The 23,135-nt window shown below is 29.9% G+C and overlaps 1 protein-coding gene across 2 annotated transcripts; it reads left to right on the top strand.

Annotated features, from left to right (window-relative positions):
* The first annotated feature begins 284 nt into the window (after positions 1–284).
* On the top strand, positions 285–1,730 carry LOC119681098. 2 transcript variants are annotated; one of them, XM_038094173.1, is made up of 2 exons: positions 285–419; positions 491–1,729. In XM_038094173.1, exons 1-2 carry the CDS (start codon positions 395–397, stop codon positions 1,591–1,593), a joined length of 1,128 nt encoding a protein of 375 aa, XP_037950101.1. In that variant the 5' UTR covers positions 285–394; the 3' UTR covers positions 1,594–1,729. The 2 variants fall into 2 exon arrangements, with proteins under 2 accessions (XP_037950101.1, XP_037950102.1); XM_038094174.1 differs by having other exon boundaries at positions 369–455; positions 667–1,730.
* The last annotated feature ends 21,405 nt before the right edge of the window (positions 1,731–23,135 follow it).

The following is a 23,135-nucleotide window of genomic DNA, read 5'->3' on the forward strand; positions in this document are numbered from 1 at the left end:
TAAATTTTAACATCTTTATCTTTAAATTGTTTCTCAATATTTTCAATATATTAAAAATAATATTGTTATTCTGAAAAATTTTATTAGCATCATTGTGCAAATTTACTCCCCAATACACGGAATACTAACTAGTACTAATCGAGTACTAATCTTATTCTAATCAAGTATATATATTTAGATTATTTACAAATATTTTGGGAACCCAATATCGATAAGGTTTAAATAAACTATTTCAAAGAGAATGTAATTTAATATCTGTCAAACGAAAAATATCTAATAAAAAAACATTTTGAATTCTTTTAAATAAATTAAATTCAAAAAGTATGCTGCACTTATTCACATAGTTTAGAAAATTCCAGTTTGACTCGAAAATTTGCAAAAGTTTAAAGTCAGTATGAGTTCGGATAAAGAGGATTCTGGTGAGTTATACAGTTTATGAACCAAAAATGAGAATGGTAAGCAATATTTAAATATATTAAATTCGTTTCAGTGTCGTCATTTCAATTTAAAACGCGGAAAATTCGTCAATCTCTAATGCCAAGCGTTTACAAACCGATTTTCATGCCTGGTGTGCTAAAAATGCGGCAAACTCCAAATCAATTTATGCACACCAGCCTTTTAAATGACGAGGACACCTTGCTTAGTATAAGAGATCTTTTCTTACAGGAAAAATCCGATGATGAAATTACTGAACAAGATGTTAATGAAAGCCTCTATGAAAAAAAAACTTATGTTCTTTCCCAAAGTGATGACTCAATTATTTGTGGAATACAGAATGCTTATACATCTGGCGAGGAAAAAGAGCAATTAAAAAATCTTGTCAATATTAAAGATGACTCCATGTTACACCTACGCAAAAGTTTCTATCCGAATACTCTTAGTGATGACGAAATCATGCACAATCTTAAGCAACTATACGACGAAGATATAGAAAAGCCATGCTGTAGTCGCTATGCCAAAAATGAAAATAGTAAAATCGAAGTAGAGTTCTACAATACCAAACCAATACAACAAGTAAGATCCGTAATAGATTTTGTCTTAAATAAGGAATACCCAGAATTTTCTGAAGAACCAACGTGCAGCAGATATCTTGCGAACAAAAGCGCACAGTTTACAGAGAACTCAACTACATCACTCAAAACTACTACAACACCAGCACGAAAGATAACATTTAAGTCAACCTCGTATGAGAATTGTGAAAAGGACGACAAAGATGATAAAGATGAACCTATCAACAGTCTAAAGAATGAGAACGTTCAGTTTCCATCTATACCTAATGAATCTGAAACTGATACGGATAGTTTTAGGTTCCAATCACAGGCGTTTGTAAACAGCAATCCTGGATTGGATGAAAGCATCAACACAGCTGAAAATTTCTCAAATATTTTAAGAAAATATAAACTAGATTTAATGCGGCTTACTACGATCCGAGAGCAAAAAAGGGTGGAATTATTAAATGCAAAATTAGATCGACAAAAGCGGATAAAGGTTTACGAGGAACTAAAATTTAAAAAACAAATAGAATTAATAAATATCAAAATGTCGTTAGCTGCAAAAGATGGTGCCGAAAGTAGCTGCGGGTCGCTAGACTAGACTTATCTACATAGGACTTTTAAGAACTGAATAACAAATGTTTTTGCAAACCCGTATCAAAATCTATAGTAATTTACCCGTATCTTTTAAAGTATATAAATACAAAAATTCATTTGGTTTAAAACAAATAAAATTTTTCAAGCAATAGTATTTTAATAATAATATCTCAATCATTCTATTTAATTTGAAGAGTAACAAATTTAAATATTATTTTTACTATAATATTTTTTGATGTAGATGTAGAATAAATCATTTATATGCATGCGTATGTCAAAGTGGCGTTACCCTTAGTCCCAATTTATTATTTACGGATCATGTAAATAGTAGTTTTCTCAAATTTGCTCTGTATATGTAATTTTAACTATTTTTTTCTATTTTAGAAGATCTTCTTTCTTCTTATGTCTGTTTCTCTTAGTAGTAGCAACTCGGTTTCATTCATCAATGATTCCTTCAAAACCGTTGTGCTTGCTCCCGTGAAAGGAGAATTTTGCATATATTTATGGCTACCCCTTGGAGTAGATATTCCGTGAATTCAAATCATGTGATTTAATATTTACGTTTTAAAGAAAAACAGATGTTCTATAAGTGATGAACTTAAGGGGTGTAATTTGCTTTTTAAGTCTGAAAGCCGTTGTTGATTTCTCCGACATCTTCTCTTCTATATCATCCTGTGCAAAAAGTATGCAGCGGCGAGCTTAAGCTGGATCTAAAAGATATGATTTAGTCAGCTTATGTCAGGGGTTTCTTAAGGAAATTTTCCGTCTCCGACATGTTTGGTCCATGGGAGATATTTCCAGAAAACATCAAAAATGTTTACGAATACATTTCTGATGACTATATACTGTAGTTTAGAGAGATGTCTAATATCAGTAGAGAGTATAAACATTATTTTGCAGCCATATTTAATGGTGTAGGATTTATGATTGTAGTAGATTTAACGTTTGTTTACGCGAAATCAACAATTTGTTAATGATTGCGAACGCTGTTTGAGGCTGTTTCTCCGCATTAAAATGGATTTTGCTCATTCGATATATGTATATAATAATGTAGATGCATTAGACCATATAGCACAATCGTCAATAAGAGTAGTAAAGAAAAGGACGACAAATCTGGCAAAAGTCGTACACATCAATCAAAAATGAAGATATCAGCTCGAAATATATTGCTGCAGTGTTCGAAAAAAGAATTCGCCAAGAAACAAATTCAAATGAAGAAGAAAAAGTGTGTCTTCAGTCTTAAACTATTATACTATGTCACACGTGGTTCACAACGATCACAGAATTTCACTTTGAACAGCTTTTCCAATCATTATATTCTGAAGTTCTGTGTTCCAGCAACTATTACTTCATGAACCTAAAAATAATTCTCCAAGAAGAGAAGCCTGGAACTTAAATTGTTTCACAAAAACGGCAACCTAATATTAGAGAGCGTTGGAATGAATATATAATGGTCTTGAAAAATACTATATTGCTAAAGAAGGTTAAATTTTCCAAAAAGTTATTATACGAGTATATCTCGTTTGCTGGCGTTTAGTGAATAAACACCATACCTCCAGCTCAAAAAGTACCCGGATTTTGTAAATAAAACACAAATTTTAATTTTATTCCAAATTTATTTTATCTCCTTCAAAATATTCTCCTTCTGAAGCGATACACATATGCCAACGTACGAAGGGACAGTTTAATTTCGGGAACAGGAAAAAATCGCATGGATCCAGATCTGGAGAATATGGTGCCTAAGCGTTGACAGTGGTGCCGTGTTTGGTTAAAAAATCGCGTACAACAAGAATTTTCCATAGTAAAAATCGCTAAATGCACTTGAGGTAGTGTCACATTGACAGCTGCTGTAAACAAACTAATTGACAGATGGCGTTCAAATTTGTACCATATATCAAGAAGGGGTGTAACAACATAACAAAAAAATTTTGAAAAAGGTCTATTACTTAAGAAGTAGTTAACAAACAACAAAATCCGGATACTTTTTGAGCAGAAGGTACTTGGCTGAAACTATTCAGATTGAAGAGAACAATAAATGAATAAACCACATATGTATTTAGATCCAAGAAACATGGATTCATAGAAAGAATGGGTACAAAACTTTATTCGTTTAGATCAAAACCAGATTTTCTAACTTGTCTGTTAATAGGGATGCAGAAAGATCGACAAACGAAATCTCGTAATCATTATATACACAGTTTGTGTTATATATGTGATGGGTGAATTAATTGATTAATAACTTAACTATACATACAAATTTATGAAGTAAAGGCTTATCAAATCTTAACCTAACTTACTTTTCTATTTTTAATTAATTTTCATATTGAAAAAAACTGGATCTATTATTATATAGATTATTATGGCATTGATTTAATCTGCACAAAAAAAACTTTTCTAAGATTTTTCCAGAAACTACTTTAACTAGGAATTAAATATAATTAAAATTTTCTCTAGTAATTTTAAACTAACATTTTTTGGCACAGCATATTTACTTCAATATATGAGTATTTCTGCTCTTCACTGTAATGCAAATTTATTTGACTTTAACAAGGGATCAATACTTTTTCTCTAATAAGCCCACCAGGCTTGTGTACACTGTACATATTCAACGTTTTCACCAAAACTTCAAGCAATTTTTGATTTATTTGCTGAAAATGTTGCCGACACATGTTGTTACGGCACTGCTACTGCTTTTGCCTTCAGGAAACATGAATTGCCTGCCATTAATACGCAAATTGCCGACGCGTTTTAAAGATACAAATTTATACAATGCAGACAGCAGATTTATGCTGAAAAAGGGAGTCTGGCTAGTAATTTTATAACTCATTTAGATTTAAAAAGAGTCGAGAAGTCTGGAGCAATAACAAGTGGAGTTTAGTAAATTCAATGGAAAGTAAAAACTATATTTATTATATATTAAATAAAAAATGATATATTGATTAAGCTAGAAGAAATTTTAATTATTATGCATTGAAAATAATTTATTATGAATTAAAAATGGAATTATGATGTAGTAATTGATTTAGATCTGATAAGATTGGTATAACATTCATGCCGAAGTGTGGATAATTTATACAGAATTCAATATATTTCATTTCATAATAGTTTCTTTGCAAAGTAATTTAATTTTTTCTCAAGATAGGGCTTAATAACAATATATTTTTTCACAACCAACTTTACACTTAAGCTACTTAATTATTACGTATTGTATTCTGATAGCTAATACAGTGAAACTTGTTTATAAATAAATTCGATTGATTGTACACAACAATTTTTGGTTGATGTCCTTTCGAATACAGAAAGTAAAAAGCAGCATATTTGACATATATTATTTTCTCGTTATTAAAAAAATAAAAATACTGTTGAAGGAAAAAATAATCCGATCCGATGTGTTTGAAGAAGATGTATTGATAGAGCGACAGTGCCAAAACTGGTTTCCAAAATTTCGATCCAACAATTTTATACAAGTTTTATTATGTTATCATTATGTTAAATATATACAAGGTTCTGGAGGGTCAATTGAAACTGATGAAGACATAATAAAAACATATATTGAAGCAAATAACTTGTGAGTCGCTAAAAAAGCTAAAATGGTCAGTATAAGTGGTGTTCCTCCAAGATAATTTGAAACCCACACAGCCTTTTACAGCTTGAATATTATATACTGTCACACCCACAATATTCTCCAGAACTGGAACCTCCTAATTGTTGTAAATTTCAGTCTCTATAAAATTTTTTAGTTGATAAATCATTTGTTTTCAATTAGGAGAAAAAAGAAGAAAAATTCGATGAGGGTAATGGGCAATATAAAATAAATATAACAAATAAATAAATAATTATAATTCAATATAATATTTGTTCACGATATAAAAATCGTCTTTCATTTTCATAGAGGGTTATTAATCATTTTTAAAAACATTACTTATTATCCAATTTTTTTTCAACTAATTTTTTAACTTTGACTATTTAACTATGGTTTCAATTTAACTTTCTAACAAAAGCCAACTAATCGATTATCATTGTACACTTAGACCCCTTTTATAGATTTATAGAAGTATCCTTACTTCATACAACTGATAAAGCTGTACAAGAACACCATTTTTTTTTTACTTCAATTATTCTAATTGCACATTGCAGCCAATATATACCGTAATCTGTATTCAGTCATCGTCTCTTTCAAAAACTGTCAAATAAATACCAGGTGTACCGGTATGAAATGAGCGTTTTTTGGTGAAAATAAAACACTAATTATTAATAGGAAAGTAAAAAACATTTTATTCAAAGTATTGGCCATTACTTTCTAAACATTTTGACCACCTTTCTGGCAATTTGTGGATACCACGCCAAAAAAATTGTTCGTCTTTTAAAACAAACCAACCAGACACTCAATTTTCGACCTCCTCGTAGGAATCAAAGTGCTGCTCAGCCAATGCGTGTCCCATCGATGAAAACAAATGATAGTCGGAAGGAACCAAGTCTGGTGAATACGGCGGGTGGGGTAGCAGCTTCCAGCCAAGTGTTTTGATTGCATCCTGAACCCGAATTACCTTGCCGTGTCTTCTGGCTCATTCTGGTCGTTTCTCGATCAATGCATGGTTCAAATTTATCATTTGTTGTTCATAGCGACCAGCATTGACGGTTTCACCAGGTTTTAGGAGCTCGTGGTACACCACACCTTTCTGGTCCCACCAAACACACAGCATTGTCTTCTTGCCGAATCGATCTGGTTTTGCAGTCGATGTTGATGGTTGTCTCGGATTAACCCATGATTTTTTCCGTTTAGGATTATTAAAATAAATCCATTTTTCATCGCCAGTAACAATCCGACAAGCATTCGATGCAACTCTGCACCACTTTTCTTCAAATGAAAACAAAAAATTAATGTTTTCCGCAAATCATCACTTTCTGGTACAAAATTCGACATTTTTAACACGATGAAAAAATATGATATTGTCTGTTCAATGACTTGATGTATACTAAATATATTTCACACATGTCATAGCAAACAAACAAAAAAAATAAAGGCTCGTTCACAATAAATGTTCCCTGTCGGAACATTTGTATCTTAACGCTCATTTCATACCGGTACACCTAATAGTGTTAAGTTTTCATAAGATCTACGATGTTTATTCAACAATAATCAAAAAATATTTAATGTCGTTTTTCCATGTTTTCGTCAGTGGCCGTAGTTTTTTTCTGTCCAAAACTAAGCCAGTACGATCACTATCATTATACCATCTTATAGAAATATGTACAAATTTCTCATATAAATCCCTATTAGCATATATATTCCAGTACTTTGAAATAATCGAATTCCTGATTATATAAAATTATATTTTAAAAATTAAATGTGGCGCTTAATCACTCATTACAGCTTCCGCTGCATTCGAGTAGCAATGCCCAAAAGTAATCCCAACAGCATTTGCAGGGGCTCATTAATGACTAATGTCCCAGCGTATGGGTACAATGAAAGCGGTAAATATGCATGCCATGACAGTTTGTTTCATTCATCAAAAAATTCCGACAATGTCACTCAGAAAATCATCAGTAAAATGCTACCGCAGCGATTTTAATGCACAGCTAAAACACAGTAATTAAGGCGACAAACGACTAAAAGAGGCGTGTCTGCATTTAAGTAAATCTAGCAGCCTTGCGGCAAGCTGACTATGATGAATCGATGTTTTAATGCGCTGCTTCAGCATCCACTAACTGGTACCAATGGCTACCGCTGCCGTAGTTACTGCAATTGATGCTGCGGTAATCACTGTTACTGCTCCAACTGCTTCCATTCATTGCATATTGGCAAATATGAGTTGTACGAATATTAAAGTCGTTATTTGATTTATTTGTCTGCAAGGTCTGTTCACTTGCTGACTGTGATTGCAATTGCAAAATATTTGCTGTAATTCTTTGCGCTGCAACATTAAAGTTGGTCATCAAGTGCTGATGGTACAAGGTGTGAAATGGCCATGTGTGCTTATCTTGTGGCCTGTACTTTGTAGGTATGCTTTCTGCCAAGTTGACTGCAAATGTATTTTCACCGTGAAATTGTGAAAATTCGCATTAGTATGGTCGTTGGTTAGACAAACAATAATTTACCTTCTTCAACAGTAGTTCATAACTTCTTTTCCTCTTACTATGCTTTTGAAGTTATTACAGATGTCTATATGTAAAAGTAATCACTTTGAGTCACAGTAGAAATAGCAACAGGAGCGAGTGCAGTAGCCCAAAATGATTAATTTTTACAAGTGTAAAACCTTAACTTTTTAAGCATTTCCTATTAAAGTGGAACTGTTCCGCAAAATTTTCTAAAAGTTATTAATTTATTTGTTTGCTTTGCTTACACTAATAGAGTTTCTCTACCAGGAACTGTAATTATTTCAAGAAACCATAGTCAATAATCATAAATATTGCCTTACAAAAACTATTGCATAGAAAAAAGACACGATTATATATGCATATATGTATATTAAATGTTTGCACATTAATAATGAAAGATAAGTTAAAGCTGGCACCATAAAGATTAAAAATTTTAAACAAAAAAAAATTCAATTTTAAATATATATATACACTGTACTATTTGATATCATAATTATTAACAAAAATTTTGAAATTACATACTCTGATATAAATAATCTTAGTCAAAATATTTTCAATATTTCAATATTTCACACAATAAATGTCTTTGGTCCGACAATATAGAGCCATTCAACGCTGAGGATCTATCTTATGTCTATTGGAATCTCTAACTATGTGATTCAAAGCATTTAATTTTTAAATTTGACTTCAAAGTTATACCTCTACACGTAAAAGGTATAGTCAAAAAATTGTCTATGTAATAATATCAGATCAAGTGTTTTTACCATTTATTTAATCATTTTTAATATACTTAAATGTACCATATACATGGAAAAGAAAAAGATTCATCAATGTTTCAAATTTTCAAATGAAAAAATATTCACATGTTAACTGATGTGAAACTCTCGATTAATGACTCAGTTCGTATCTGCGACTATGAAGTGATATCTCTTCTTTACGATTCTTTGAACTAAACTGCAGCCCTTAACGAAACATGATAAACATATGTAAAATATATTGATTGTACATACACTTAATACCAGTGACCTATTTTGTGTTATTTTATAAAACTAGAAGTAAAGCTTCTTTTAAGCTTCTTCTTAAAATTCTTTTGAAGGAGAATAGACTACGATCTTCATAAAATAAGGGATTAATGTTTAATATTCGTTGCATATGTACAGTTACAAAACAGATGGAAAGCACTTTTTTCGTATGCTATATAGCTGTGGCAAAATCATTGAAAATATAGATTCAATCTTTTAACATGATTATCTAACACTGAACAGGGAATAAAACAACAATTTCACTGAAATTTTATTCCATTAGATACTATTATTCTAAAATTTTTCTATAAAACATACCCTGCTTTCTTAACTCTTGCTACCATTCTAAAAAATATATCATCTTAAAAGCATTTGTTTTAATAAAATATAAAAATGTATATATTATGGCATATCTCATCCTTAACTACAATATGGATTTTTGTGTTGCGATGAAATAGTGAAATATGTATATGTTTGCAATACTAATCCTTTATGTTTAGGAATTTAATAATATATTTATTAAAGTATCTCTATTATTTTAGAAAGTTATAATCATTCACTTACAATAATGGTTTTGAGGTTAAGAATCAATTCAGTAGCTGTCATTTAATGTTTTCTCCCAAAATACAAACGTTGGATTAGAATCACGAATTGCAGCATTTTTTTAATTAATACTTATCAGTTATCAATTATTAAAATATCAATTTTAATTTGTTTATAACACAATAATAACACAAAATTTGTCAATGAACTTTCATAGCAAATTAATAAAACTCCAAATTCAAACATTCAAACAAGTCATGTACGACTTTGGGTCAATTGGCTAATGAAAACTGATTATAAGAGTCCAATTTGGCAGGGTACGAGTTCAACCCTTGGTACTTGCAGTCTCAAAAAATTATTTACGAATAGTTAAATACAAGAAATAATTCCAAGATCACTGATGATGAGTACTTTTTTAATTAAAAATAATAAAAAAAGTTTTTGTTGTTGCAATTTCAGTATTGTTAGAATAGTAACATTTTTTACTCTTAAGTTAGTATTAGATTTAGTAATGTGATGATAAGAATAATAGAAACACCCACCAAAAACACTGTTCAATCATGATCTATTTTCTTTCTCATTCATCTCAGTATTATTTTTTTCATTATTATTCTGATTTTCTTTTTTATACCAATTATTTCGCTATTCATAATTTTATTCATGTCCTTAGAAAAAATTTCTGCCTACTACATCTCATTTTAATCGCACGAAATGAGACTAGCCATATTAATAGTGTTTGTGTCTCATATTAAATCGTAGCTATAACTGCCATTTAGTAATATGACTGAATAGGAGCCGTGTAGAGTACTGAAATACCGTCGCACAGCTTGTCAAAATGAAAATTGAACGATCAAAATTCGGTATTTTCTGAGCTAATAGAAATATTAAAATGAAAATTTCGTTAGACTTAGTTTTAAGGATGGCCTTTTGGTGCATTGTGATTCAAATGGGCTTATCGGAGCCCATTCAAAAATTTATATTTTTTTGTATACCCCAAAATCGATATACGCATTTTCATTTGACAAACTGTGCGTCGGGCGAAGACAGAATCTATTGTCTGTACAAGAAATGTTAGCATTACAACGTGATCTAAGAAATGGTAACTGTTCCTATACTATTAAACCCGCACTTATAGCTAAAATCTTTACGTTAAAATCGATATAACGATTTGAGCAGAACTTATTGCCTACTATATGTACTCCTAAGCTGTGGTTCACTGTTGTTCAGTTATTATTTACATGTTTATTTTATTTATGTATTCATAAGTTACTTATACTCGTATAAAGCATAAGTAACTTAATTTACACTAAACTATCCCTTTAACTCTTGTTACAGCAAAAGTTAAATCAAATTAATAACTCCTTTATCGATTTCTTTATAGTAAAAACTAAAATTAATATTATTTCATAATCAGTCTATGTCCACAGATTTTATTTAAATTTATATAATAAAGTTAGTAATTTATCGAGAAACTACAACGTTAGTTAGTGGAAGTGGAAGGAAATAAACTTATTTCAGTAACCTAAAAAGATTTTAATGCCGCATATGTTTCTTATATTACACCTTAGCAAAAAATACTGAACATAATTAATTTGAAAACAAAATCAAATACTTAAATTAAATAAAAAAAAAATTAAAAAAGTTAATTGGTATCGGATGAACGATTAGTCTACTGAGAAAAATTGAATTCTGCACAATTCCCCATCTTTTGCCATACTATATATAGTATATGCTCCAAGTAATTATAACATTGCAACATGCACATTGTCACCTCACAATTAAATTAATTAAATCTGGCAACTTTTGGAAAAAAGTTAATAATTAATTTGCAACATTTTCTGAGTTTTAACAGCAAAAACAGAGAAATATTATGAAAACAAATTGCTGACAAGATAATAAAAGGAACCTGAATTTCAACAGAAAAAATGTACGTTCACTCGTAGAAGTTAAAAAAATTTTTATTTATTGCATATATGTGAAAGGAATTTGAATCCAGATAAATTCCAGAGTTTTTAGATAAATTTTGCATACACAAACTGCAACAACTTCGTTTTGTGGGCGTTCCTCTATACACAATATTGCATAACACCGCTCTCCAACAGTTTTGAAGCACATATAAGAAAACTTGAGGATATACAATAACATGGAAGGATATATATGTATGCAATCGTTGGTTTCAACTGAAATATATTGAGTTGCGCACAAAATACTGCGCCAGGACCAATATTGCATTTTCAATACTGAAACTGCTACAAATGGAGGAAATGCAATACAAACTTTTTAACTAAATTTAGTACAAAACGTAGCGGAAGACCACGCCCTTAATGTACACTTTCACGCTTTAATGTAATTGCATTGCCAAGTGTAACAAATTTTCCTTCACATTTATCGGTTCACTTGAATTTTAACAGCACGTAAATTAATTAAAATTTACTTTGAAATTCCGGGAAGGATTTTTTTTCTAAGGAAATAATAAATTTTATTACTTCATTTTATTTGATTTTTGTTGCGAAACATGACATAAAACCACCTTTGATGGTGTCACCATTAATTCAGTTGCAATCTCTGGCTGCCATCATTTGTTTATCACGAATTGTCAGACGTAACGTCCACTCTTAATTGCTGGACTGTTGCAGGAATTGAATAGGTAAGAATAAACAGAGGAAAAGTTCTATGAGGATTTCTCAAGTATCCAAAATAAGTTAGTAAAATTCACAATAAGTTATAAAAAAGTATATAGTAGTATAGTATGTAATAGTAGTATGTAGTAATATAGTATATATATAGTAGTTGAAAAGTTAATTTGTTATCCTTTACACTCAGTCGACCACAGGAGTTTAAAATGAGCACTTTAAAGTGATTATAAGTTTAAAGACTTACCTTAATTATTTATTAAAGTAAAATTTATTATTGGGGATGTTAAGAACAATGCGTATTGTACCGTCAATAACATTGACTACAGAATTTAAAAATGATAATAAAATGGAATAAAAATAAAATTATATTCATTCATACTTTTCTATATAAACATAGTGAAAAAATGTTTTTAAAAGAAAAAAATTGTACGAGATTGTTAAAAAACAACACAAAGAGTAGCTTTAACTTATTATTATTATTAAATAATTAGCTATGAATGCACCCCAACCTTAAAGATGTATGCGCCTAAAAGCTCAACTAAATCAATTTTATAGTATTTCGTAATTGCTTTGGGTTTAATTTTATCTATTTAATTTGGGATCAAGATCCCAATTCCAAAATAATCAAGTCCACGCCTTTCCGCCGCTGGAGAGTTGCATAGAACAAGTTTTGCTTTAACTTTTTTTGCTTTAGCTTTAATTTTATGTAATATCAATGATCTCTTATGTAATTAATAGAAACAACACTGTGAAACAAATATAATTCCATTTTTTTCACTTTTTTCTAATTTTTTGATGGTTTTAGTTTAATTTGAATCAATTAACACAAATTTACTACTCGTCTTTGTTCCTGACATCTAGGTTTCTGACAATAACAGTTATATTTTCATCGATAAATTCTGTGATAATACGTACATATATAATTGTATATATAAATATGATTTACGTTTCAGCATTTCTTTCATATGAACACAGTAGCGTTTATCAACTAAGTTTATTATTTTTTTTAACTACCTGTATTTACCTGGTTAACTCGATACGCAAATAGTTTTTTGTTGTTAGTTTATTTCATTCACTTAATATCTGAGACTAACTGACAAATGCGCAATCTATTTCAGCTATGCACAGAAGTCATGTGAGTTTAAGATGCTGATTAAGAATATATATTATATATTATAATTTATGATATCTGCAACAATACGTATGATTGGTATAAAGTAGTAATAAAATAACTCTTCAAAAAAAATAGTACGAAGCGTAAACCATTGTTCTTAGAACCAGAGAAGAATTCGCACTTCCCCAGTCTCGTAAATCAAATACAACCCCTCACGTGATTCTCTTTTACTAACCCCAAAACAGCAGTAACGTCAAGCTTGCTACGTCTAGTGACACGTCGATATCAAACAAAAATCTAAAAATCAGAAAACTGTAAAAGTTTTGTTTAACCCACATCCGCCCAAGGATTTTTTTTTGGAATTATTGGTCAAAATATTTTTTTTAAAGCTTAAAGTAAGGAGTGGGAGGGGGGTGTGGAGTGAAGTCACAAATATTTTTGTAAAGCTAAAGCTTCATACATTCAAAGTAATGATATATATAAACTCTAAAATTTTTCTAATATAAACAAAAAATCCATGAAAAGTGATAAAATTTGCTGTTCGATTAATCGAACGTTGGGCGGATATGGGTTAATTACAGCTCAATGATATTGCGTCGAAGATCTAATCATGACAAAGCTATCCGCGCTTTTACCGCATTTACTTGCTTTTGATCGAAAAGTAAATACGCTACTGGCTGCCAGCCAGGATGGTCATTACTACTGTTTCTTGGAATACCAGGAAACAGCATGTTTCTGATTACTACAATGAATGGATTGCCCACTAACTGGAATACACTATACAGTATTCCTTAAGAAAGTTAACGTCATAAACTACGAAATCGGAGAATTGATTGACTACTCTTCTAATTAATTAAAATACTTTATTATAATATTATTATAATATTATAGTTATTATATTGCTATAATATTGTAATTATTATATTATTGTCAATATTAATATAATATTTATTATGATGCCTATTTCGGACCTAAGTTATTACTATTTATACTTACAAATTTGAACCGTAAGGTGAAACAACGTTGATACGGAACGTAAGAAAGAAAAAAAGCTGTACGTGATATATAGTTTAATTACAACCATTACACAAAAACATAAAACTCTAACCTTAGTAAGCAATCTATGAATATTATACTTCTAAAAGGTTGATAAAAACTGATGTCAAAACGTAATTAACTTATCGAAGAAATGAATTAATGAATTAAATAATTAATAAAAATAATCATTTTAAATAATAAATAATAAAAAACAAAAACAATAATATTAAAAAATTGATCATCTTTCAAAAATCTGTTCCTATAAGGCGGCAAAAATGTGTACACATTAATCATAAGCAATTAAACTTGCAATCAAAGTATAAAAATAGCAACTAACTGTTAGATAACATGAAAACTATATTCACTAGATTTTGTTACTAGACACTTCAACAGTTATTCACTTCACCAATTTAATATGGTATGTCCGGTTTTACATATAAGTTTCCGCATATTTGGTAAGTTATCCTAAAAATTTTATATAACAGTACTCTTAGTATAATGTCAATACATCTAAACAATCCCTTCATACGTACCAAAAATTATCATTAAATTGTAATCAAAGCAACGCCTGCTACAGATTTCACTTCTCATAAGTAAATGCGAAAAGCAATTGCACAAATATGGCAACACCTACAAGTCTAAAATTACTTGAAGGACATAACCTAACATAAAAAAAGCACTTACTATCATTCATGTATCTGCAATGTTACCAAATAACGGAGACAATTTAATCACAGCATGTGGTTAGAATATCAAATTGCTTTATCGAAAACTAATAATTTAAGAAAAGGATAACTGCAGGATGTCAGAAGTCAGCAATTATACACAAGACAGACTCAAATAAGCAATCTACACAGAAATGAACGCAAGTAATTTGAAAGCATCGAACAAAAAAGCCAGAACGAATGAAGCCAAAAGTATAAATGCTGAGCCAATGAGTTTCATAAACAAAATGTCAACTAAAATGAAATTTCCAAGACAGAATTATTTTTAGTTTTGGTGCACCAAAATTTTGTGGGTGTGGAATAACAAGAATCGGAGACAGCAACGGCGATACACTAAAATAAAAATAAATTTGTCGGACGTATAAAATTATTCAAAAGGAGCACATAAATCACGCAAAAAGGATGTGAATTATAAACAAATGATTTTGATATGGCAATGGTATGACAAACCAAACATGGATGTGATTCCATAGAAAGAGTACCGAGATGCTTGGCTACGTATGCACAGATAAGCAGAAGGACTCTTGGCAATAGGAAAAGAAAACCAAATAGACATGATTTTTGACAACAACAAACTTTCCAACCGATTGCGAGAGGTGGAGTAGAATTTCTCCACAGTCGTATATGGTACAATTTAAATTGTGCAGTGTGGCAAGTACGAATTTCTGCCTGTCCCTGGTAACTTTAACGGAAATGAAACGCACACAGCACAACTTCTGCAAGACACAACTTCTAAGTTCCAAGTCATCAGGCACATAATGAGCACATTTAAATTCAATTTCGTATTTAATTTCTTGGGGTTCATATTTCATTAAAACTATTGCACTTCGGGTTTAAAGTAATTTTATTCATTTTCCTATTGTGTGGGGCGGTGTGAAAGGTTAAAAGTTTTTGTGTGAACGCAGGAAAACAATTAATTCAGTTTTGTCTAGTAAAACTATGATTTCCGCAAATTATGATTTTATACTCTTAAGTACCGGAATTACAATTTTGATCCTTAAATTGATAATAGTGATAAATGCTATAGCTAAGAAATAACTATGTTGTGCACATATGTGGATACACATAAAAATCTATGGTAATAAACCAGATGGAAGAATATAAGTTAATAATTCAAAATTTTGCAAATTTTTCTTTCTGTTTTTGTTCCTTCTTCTTCTTCTTTGCTTGATGAAACGTGAATTAATGTCTAAAGCACATTTACTCAATCGTATCTGTGCCTACTTGGATGATCCACAGTAACAAGAGCTCCGATGAATTCTGATAACAAGTTATTCAGATAATTTTATAGATCTATAGTTATCTATCCTTTCAAGCCCAGCATATCTTCCTGACGAAATATACATTGCATTTGATTTAACAGGAGTGCAATTCTGAATAAGTGTGCGCTTCCACAGAATCAAACAATTTCAATCCTCTTTGATATACTTTTGCACACTCTCGACTCTCAAGTCTTTGTGTACGTGTATGTCTTCATTTCTAATGTACCATGGAGCTTTTAGCATACATTATAGTACAGTATTCTGATAAGTTTAAAGGTTTATTTTTACTGAATAATAATAAACAATTATATCAGTGGCCTTTTTTAGGATATTTCTCTTATTTAATTATTCGCATAACATAATTCGTATAACAAAAACCCTAAGTGGATCCTCTAGAAATCGCCGTTATAACTTAACCTAACTTAATTACTCGTAAATAATTTTTATAGACTGCATATATAAAGATTTGAACTTCTACCGATTGAAATTTGGAACTAGAAGTCAACGTTGTTTGACCAACTGACCCAAAATCGTATTTGACTTGCATTATTCTCACTTAGAGTTTTTTGAGTTTGCTGTAAAAATTCATTAACAAATTAACTTACTGTGTTATACTAGATAAAAATCATTAACCAACTTTAGAATAATTGAATTAATCAATTATAGTTTTTATTTATTAAATTTCAGTACAAACATTAAATTTCACTAAACATTAAAATTGTTGTATTTATTCCAAAAAAAAATATTTTATAATTGATGCCATAGAATATTATAAGATATTACGGCTAAAACTTAACCACATAAATATCTGAATTCATTAGGTTGAATGTTTTAATACTCTCGACCAGCGCACATTTGCTCAATTTAGGCGGCCAAAAATCGAATTTTTGAAATTAATTTTTCATAAAAATTTTTAATTGGGGACTTTACAAAATAGAATTTGCTACAAAATTATGTTTTTTTTATTTTTCTCTGTGCTGCCATTCGCATGAACAGCTGATTTGAAGTGGAGCATTTTGAAAGTAAAATTTTTGTTTGAGTTGCAACTTACGCTAGTAGCTAATAAAAAGTGATATTATTAATAGCGACAACATTCTTTAAAGATTTAAATTATGACATCGTTTAAAGCAGATAATTAGAGATCTACTCATAAAATTTAAAGTAGATATTCTGTGTTTTAGTGCTGTTGAGGCTTTAATCTAAAAGTTGCAATTTGAATGAATTTTTTTGATTTAAGCGAATGCATTATAGTTAAAAAGTTATAGAATTCCGCAATATTCCACTATGATATTAACTGCATTATAAAGGTGGAAGTTTCTTCATTTAAGAAAAAAAAAGTTTGGCTGCGGATTTTTGCGGATGGCTTTGTAAGCAGCAAAAAAGTGAAGTAGAGTCATGCATATTTGAAGCAATATTTTGCATTGCTTCGTATACAAAACGAGTAAACATAATATTTAGATAATGTAGGAGAAAAAATATTGTTATGCCTGAAATGTAAAGATCTGACACATTGAAATATTGAAAATAAAGTTAATATTTACTAATTTTTGTGAGTATTTGAAATCCTAATCAAGCGCACCAGCAGCATTTAGTGTACTCATGAGCAGCGTTTGTGATCTCTGTATACTATGTGTTTCTAATTTGACAATGAGTTCGGTTTGGATACGAATATTCTTCTAAGTTCGTTGGTACCACTGCAACTAATATTATTAAACACTCAGAAAGTGATATGGGAGAACTCAACTCCTTCTTTACCACGCTATTGCCGTCCTATCCGGTTTCGATTTGTAAAACAAACAGTCGACGTAACGAACGAAGAAGTGAATTACATTCAAAATGCAATAAGCTTCTTAGTAGAAACAAATATAACCTAAATGGGAAAAAATATACGTACAAAACATAAATTGCTGCTTACCATGGTAGATGTTAAAGTAGGTATGCAATGCTATCACACACACTAGTTCTACTATGAAATGCTATATAACATATGTAACAAAACTTCAAAGGATTTTTATGATTTGACTACAGTGTACTAATAAACGAAAACTCTCTAACGTTTAGTTTATCAATTCTGCATGCGAGAATAAGAATATTTGAGAGGCTGTTACAGTTGTCCTATAAATTGCCTATTCAGATATGGCTATCACGTTAAGATACTGACAATATTTCAACTTTGCAAAGAAAAATTGAAATTCAAAAGGCATTCAAAAACAAAATGGGTCTGGTTGTAGATGTGCCTAAACTTGGATTCGGAAGAAGTAATGATGGAAACACAAGGTCACGATTGTTTTCAGAGCCTGAGTTATCAGCAGAAATCACGAGTATAGATCCAAACCTAATTTTTCGTTTAAAAGTGATTTTGGAAGTCATATCAAGTGGACATCACATAGATACTGAAAAATTTAATCATAATGCTTTCGATACAGCGAAGCTGTACGTAATGTTGTATCCATGGTATCCTATGACGCCTTCTATGCATAAGATTCTTATTCATGGAGAAATTGTCATTAAATGCACTGCTGCCAATAGGACAACTGTCAGAAGAAGCGGCAGAACCACGTAATAAGCATTTCAGACTGTATCGTGAGAACTACTCACGAAAATTTTCTCGGGAATCCTGCAATACAGATATATTAAATAGACTGTTATTAACTTCAGATTCTCTCCTGACTGAATTGAGAGCAAAGCCAAAAAAACCATCACAGGCTTTCACAAAGGATGCGTTAGAAATGCTTCTTCCTACTAATGAACTGGAAGACACCATAATGTGCTTAAGTGAGAAGGATGAACTTAGCTCAGATAGCGAAATATTAAATTTTTAAATATTTAAAATTTTTTTAAATTACACTTATTGTTCTTAGGTAAGAGCAGAAAAATGCATGTTTCAATCATAATTTTACTGTTGTTAGGTATACGAATATGTTTAACCAAAACGTCGCATTAAAGAACTGAAATACTTTTTATTATTATAATAATATTTATAATTATATTTATAATAATATAATAAATAATATTTATTTGTTTTAATATCTTACTCGAATTCTGAATTGAGAGAAGCCGCTTGCCATACATATGCAACATTTTATCAAGCACAGTGTATTTTTTTTAGACATTATTAATTATTTTGTTTATTTTTTTGTTTTAGCAACTTTAAAAGTCATGAAGTAGCTTTACGTACCATTTTGAGTTAAAAATCACACAAAAATAATTTTGGCCGCCTAAATTGGTCAAATACCCCAGTGTGCAGCGGTTCAATCCAAAAATAGTTTGTTTTTCACAAAACAGTGAAGTAATATTTGAATACTGTTTTTTAAAAATTATCATGTTTTGAAGTTATGATTTAGAATTTGCAATCATTTGATTCACTAAAAAGTCGGAGTCTCCAGTTCAAAACGTGATCAATTCAGTGTTGTTTCACAGCTGTGTTCATATCACAAAGCTAAAATGGGTCTATTTTGTTATTTTTTCAACTGATAGTTCAGTAAAGATACAAAAATATAGGCTTTAAAAGGAACTATATTAAAATTAGTTAAGTCTTATTTATGGAAATGGTGTAAGTTAACATAACCATAAAATTATTAAATTAAATTTATATTATGTCTTTGAAAATCTATTTATAACTAATATTGTACATTCATTATATATAATCCTAAAATCAAATTTAAAATGAAGTATTGAAAAACTTCAACGATTAATATAAAGAGTGCATAATTTCTATGTAACATCATATAATTAATTTTTAGCATGACTTAATACAAAAACATTATCGAAAAAGTTTTAATATTCGATTTAGAACATATCCAAGTTAAAGGATACCAAAATATCCAAATGCTAATAAGAAAAATTAAATTTTTAAACAATTTCAAAGTTGACTGAAGTGTTGTGGCTATAATTAATTAAAAAATTAAACACTTAAAGTGCCAACACAACATGAACAGACATTTTTGCAAGTGCAAACATTTCGAATTAATGTAATTTTAATTAAGCCTAAGACTGTGAAGGATATTGAAATCCTCTTAAATAGAAACGCTAACTCATGCTGACAGACAAAAAGCTGTGGCCTGAAATAAAGTTAAAGGAATGGAAAATATATGTGACAGTAGTCAAATTTTGTTAATTTTAAAACTTCAATTTAAAATTTAAAAATTGTGTAAATAACGATAATGTTTCGTCATTAACTTTTAGGTACGGATAATTATTTTTGTAAAAGAATTATAATTTAATAATAGGTGATATAAGAAGTTACCCCCATTTCTTCTCACTAGTTGATATTGGTACCCATTTGTTATATAAATCAAAGTGTGTTTGAAGGTAACAGTTTTGGTTTTTTTTTCTCATTTGAAAAGAAAAAAAAATGTGAAAAAAAGTATTATTTATAATCTTTCATAATACTGTTTAGATTTTAAAAACCATGAATAACTTCATTGCACTTGGAACATAATCGCTGCACTAGTAAAGTATAGTGCAGCTTGAAAAATATACGAATACCCATAGCTTGAAAACTGTGAGTACAAGGCATTTCAACCATTATTTATTAAATATACAAGTAAAAAGTCTCACTTTAAGATTGACAAACTTAAACTTCTCTAAAATTGATCCTTATTACAAGTACACGGCTTCCTCTGTCTCAAATATATTGTATCAACACAGCAGCCATTAATCTACAGATGACTCCAAAAAATTGCTAACATATTTTCAATTAAAAATTGTAAATCCTACGCCAAAAAATGTATTTCAAATAGAAAAAGGTGGTAATAGCAAAGAAATTTTAAAGTCCAAATGAAATTTTTTAATCTATCAAATTCTTGGGTTGGCCATATAGCTATTTCGAAAATGCTGGAAATATCGCAAATGCATATAATCAATAGTCCTTGAAAAATCTGTTAGAATAATTATCCTGCAACAAGTGTCAAGAATTATATTCTGTCAATTTTGAATCATGTGTTAAAGCAATTAACCAAAGTGCATTTAAATTGCGTTATTCAAATTTGGAGTTTTGACAATATCTTTAGTTTATATACCATATAATCAAATCTTGCACTTACTGCGTTATTAATTAGAATTAACGCATAAACAACAGTTGTTTAAATTAACTTAAAATTACTGATTTCTCAAACTTTAACACTTTTATTTGTAGAAATTTGTAGAAATTATTTAAAAAATTATATACGGAATGCACGATGATAATGAATATTTGGCGATATCTGAAAAGGCTGTATGGTTAACCCAAAAATTTAATTGATTGAAAATTTCCTCACTATTATCACCCTTTTCTAACAAATTTGCTTGATTATTTAACCTAGTCTGAAACATTTTGATACTGCTCGTATATCCTTAAACTTCAATGAAATAAAATATTAAATTCTTACTACTTCCTACAGTGATAGTAATCTTACCGATAATATAGTCTAACAGAAAATTTGCATTTCAGTGTTTCGTGAAAGTTCCAACTATTTTGAAGGCATGCATTCCTGAGAATGTATAAGATTATATTGTGTTCATATTAAGAAAATCAACTTAATTATACATTTTATAAAGTTTATACGTAATAATCATGATAATCATTTTCTGTAATAAAGGAATACGGTAGTGATTTTATTTCTACAGAGAACTCTGTTTTGGACCAAGTTTCAAGAATTTGGGTTCTTCATTCACTTAACTCTAAGATAGCATAAAAATTATAATATCGTCCTTTTTTCGGAAATTTTTTTGTTTTAGTCTTTTTTAAAGTGTGGCAAAAGGGTTCAATAGCCAAAGTAGAAATTTGCAGCTGATCCATTTTAACATTCGTTTTATTTATAGGGTTAGAAACTCTCTATATATATATATATTTATAAATAGGTTCACTTTCGTGCGTGTCGAAAAGCAATTTAATTAAAATCTATTGCGAAAATAAAGTGTTGTTGGCTTTGCCTAACCGTTTGTGCTTTTTTTCAATTCCAGGTTTAGTCAATATGTTGATTTCGATCTCGAGAAATATATTATTCTGTACCAATTCTTAACACTGATTTTATTTATGGAAACTATGATAGCATTGATAGCATACTCTACTACATATAGTATTTAATATTTAGTAAATTTTTACTGCCATTATGACAACCAAAATAAGTATTTCCATTCGTTTGGCTTCTTTAGAACCAACACCAACAAAATGCTTGATTATGGTCATTGTGGAAGCGTTGCCCTTCGTAATACTTTGTACAATAATGAGCCGCAATTTTATGAATTCAAATTTATGTAATCAAGCAAAGTGCATATAGAAGTGCAATCCATCGAATCATGATACGTCTACCTCTCGGAAATGAATGCAGCACTTGAAATGCTTCACATTTAGCGTATCTCTACCCTTTTGCCAGTATCGGAATGTGTGTGGTGCTTTTAATTATTGTTTGCTTAAATGAGCCTCAACATTGGGCGTAATACCTATTCCATTCGGTTCGTACTTAAACTGCGATTATCATGGTAGGACAGACAGGCTTAAGCATAAACACGGTAGACAGGTCTCACACTAGACTCTGGGTGCGATTTGTTTGCGCTTTAGTAAGTAGCGCAATTTAAGACGAGTACGTAATTATCTAGTGGCAGTTGATGAAGCTACGGTAAGATACTTTTTACTGTGACTTTGGTAGTCAATCGACATTTGCTGTGTTACTGCTGTGATTGGGTTTGATACTCATATGTATTGTTTAGGATTTAAATTTGTTTTTTGTTTTTATCTTTCATTTCATTCATAATAATTTGTGTAGGATGTTGAGCTATTATTATGCATTAAGCCGTTGATTCATCAGTTCGAACAAGGCGCTAAGTTAGCTACTTAATATTGTGTAATTAACTAAATGCATAATAAACGCTTAATAGCAAGAATAGAGCTTGTATCGCATTAGGAAATAATAATATGAAATTTTTAAAATAAACATATTAAGTAGTCATATATACAAATTTTGAAGTATCTGTGTTAAATAAGAGCAAAGCGCATAATATAATTCTCCTCGACATATTTTAAAAAATTAGTATATATTAGTATATAAACAAAGATCTTAAAATATATATAGCACTACTTAATATAAGAAATGAATTTAAAAAATGTATTTTTTAAAAGAAATTTAA

Source organism: Teleopsis dalmanni, chromosome 2 (assembly GCF_002237135.1).
Source record: "Teleopsis dalmanni isolate 2A chromosome 2, ASM223713v2, whole genome shotgun sequence".
NCBI lineage: Eukaryota > Metazoa > Arthropoda > Insecta > Diptera > Diopsidae > Teleopsis > Teleopsis dalmanni.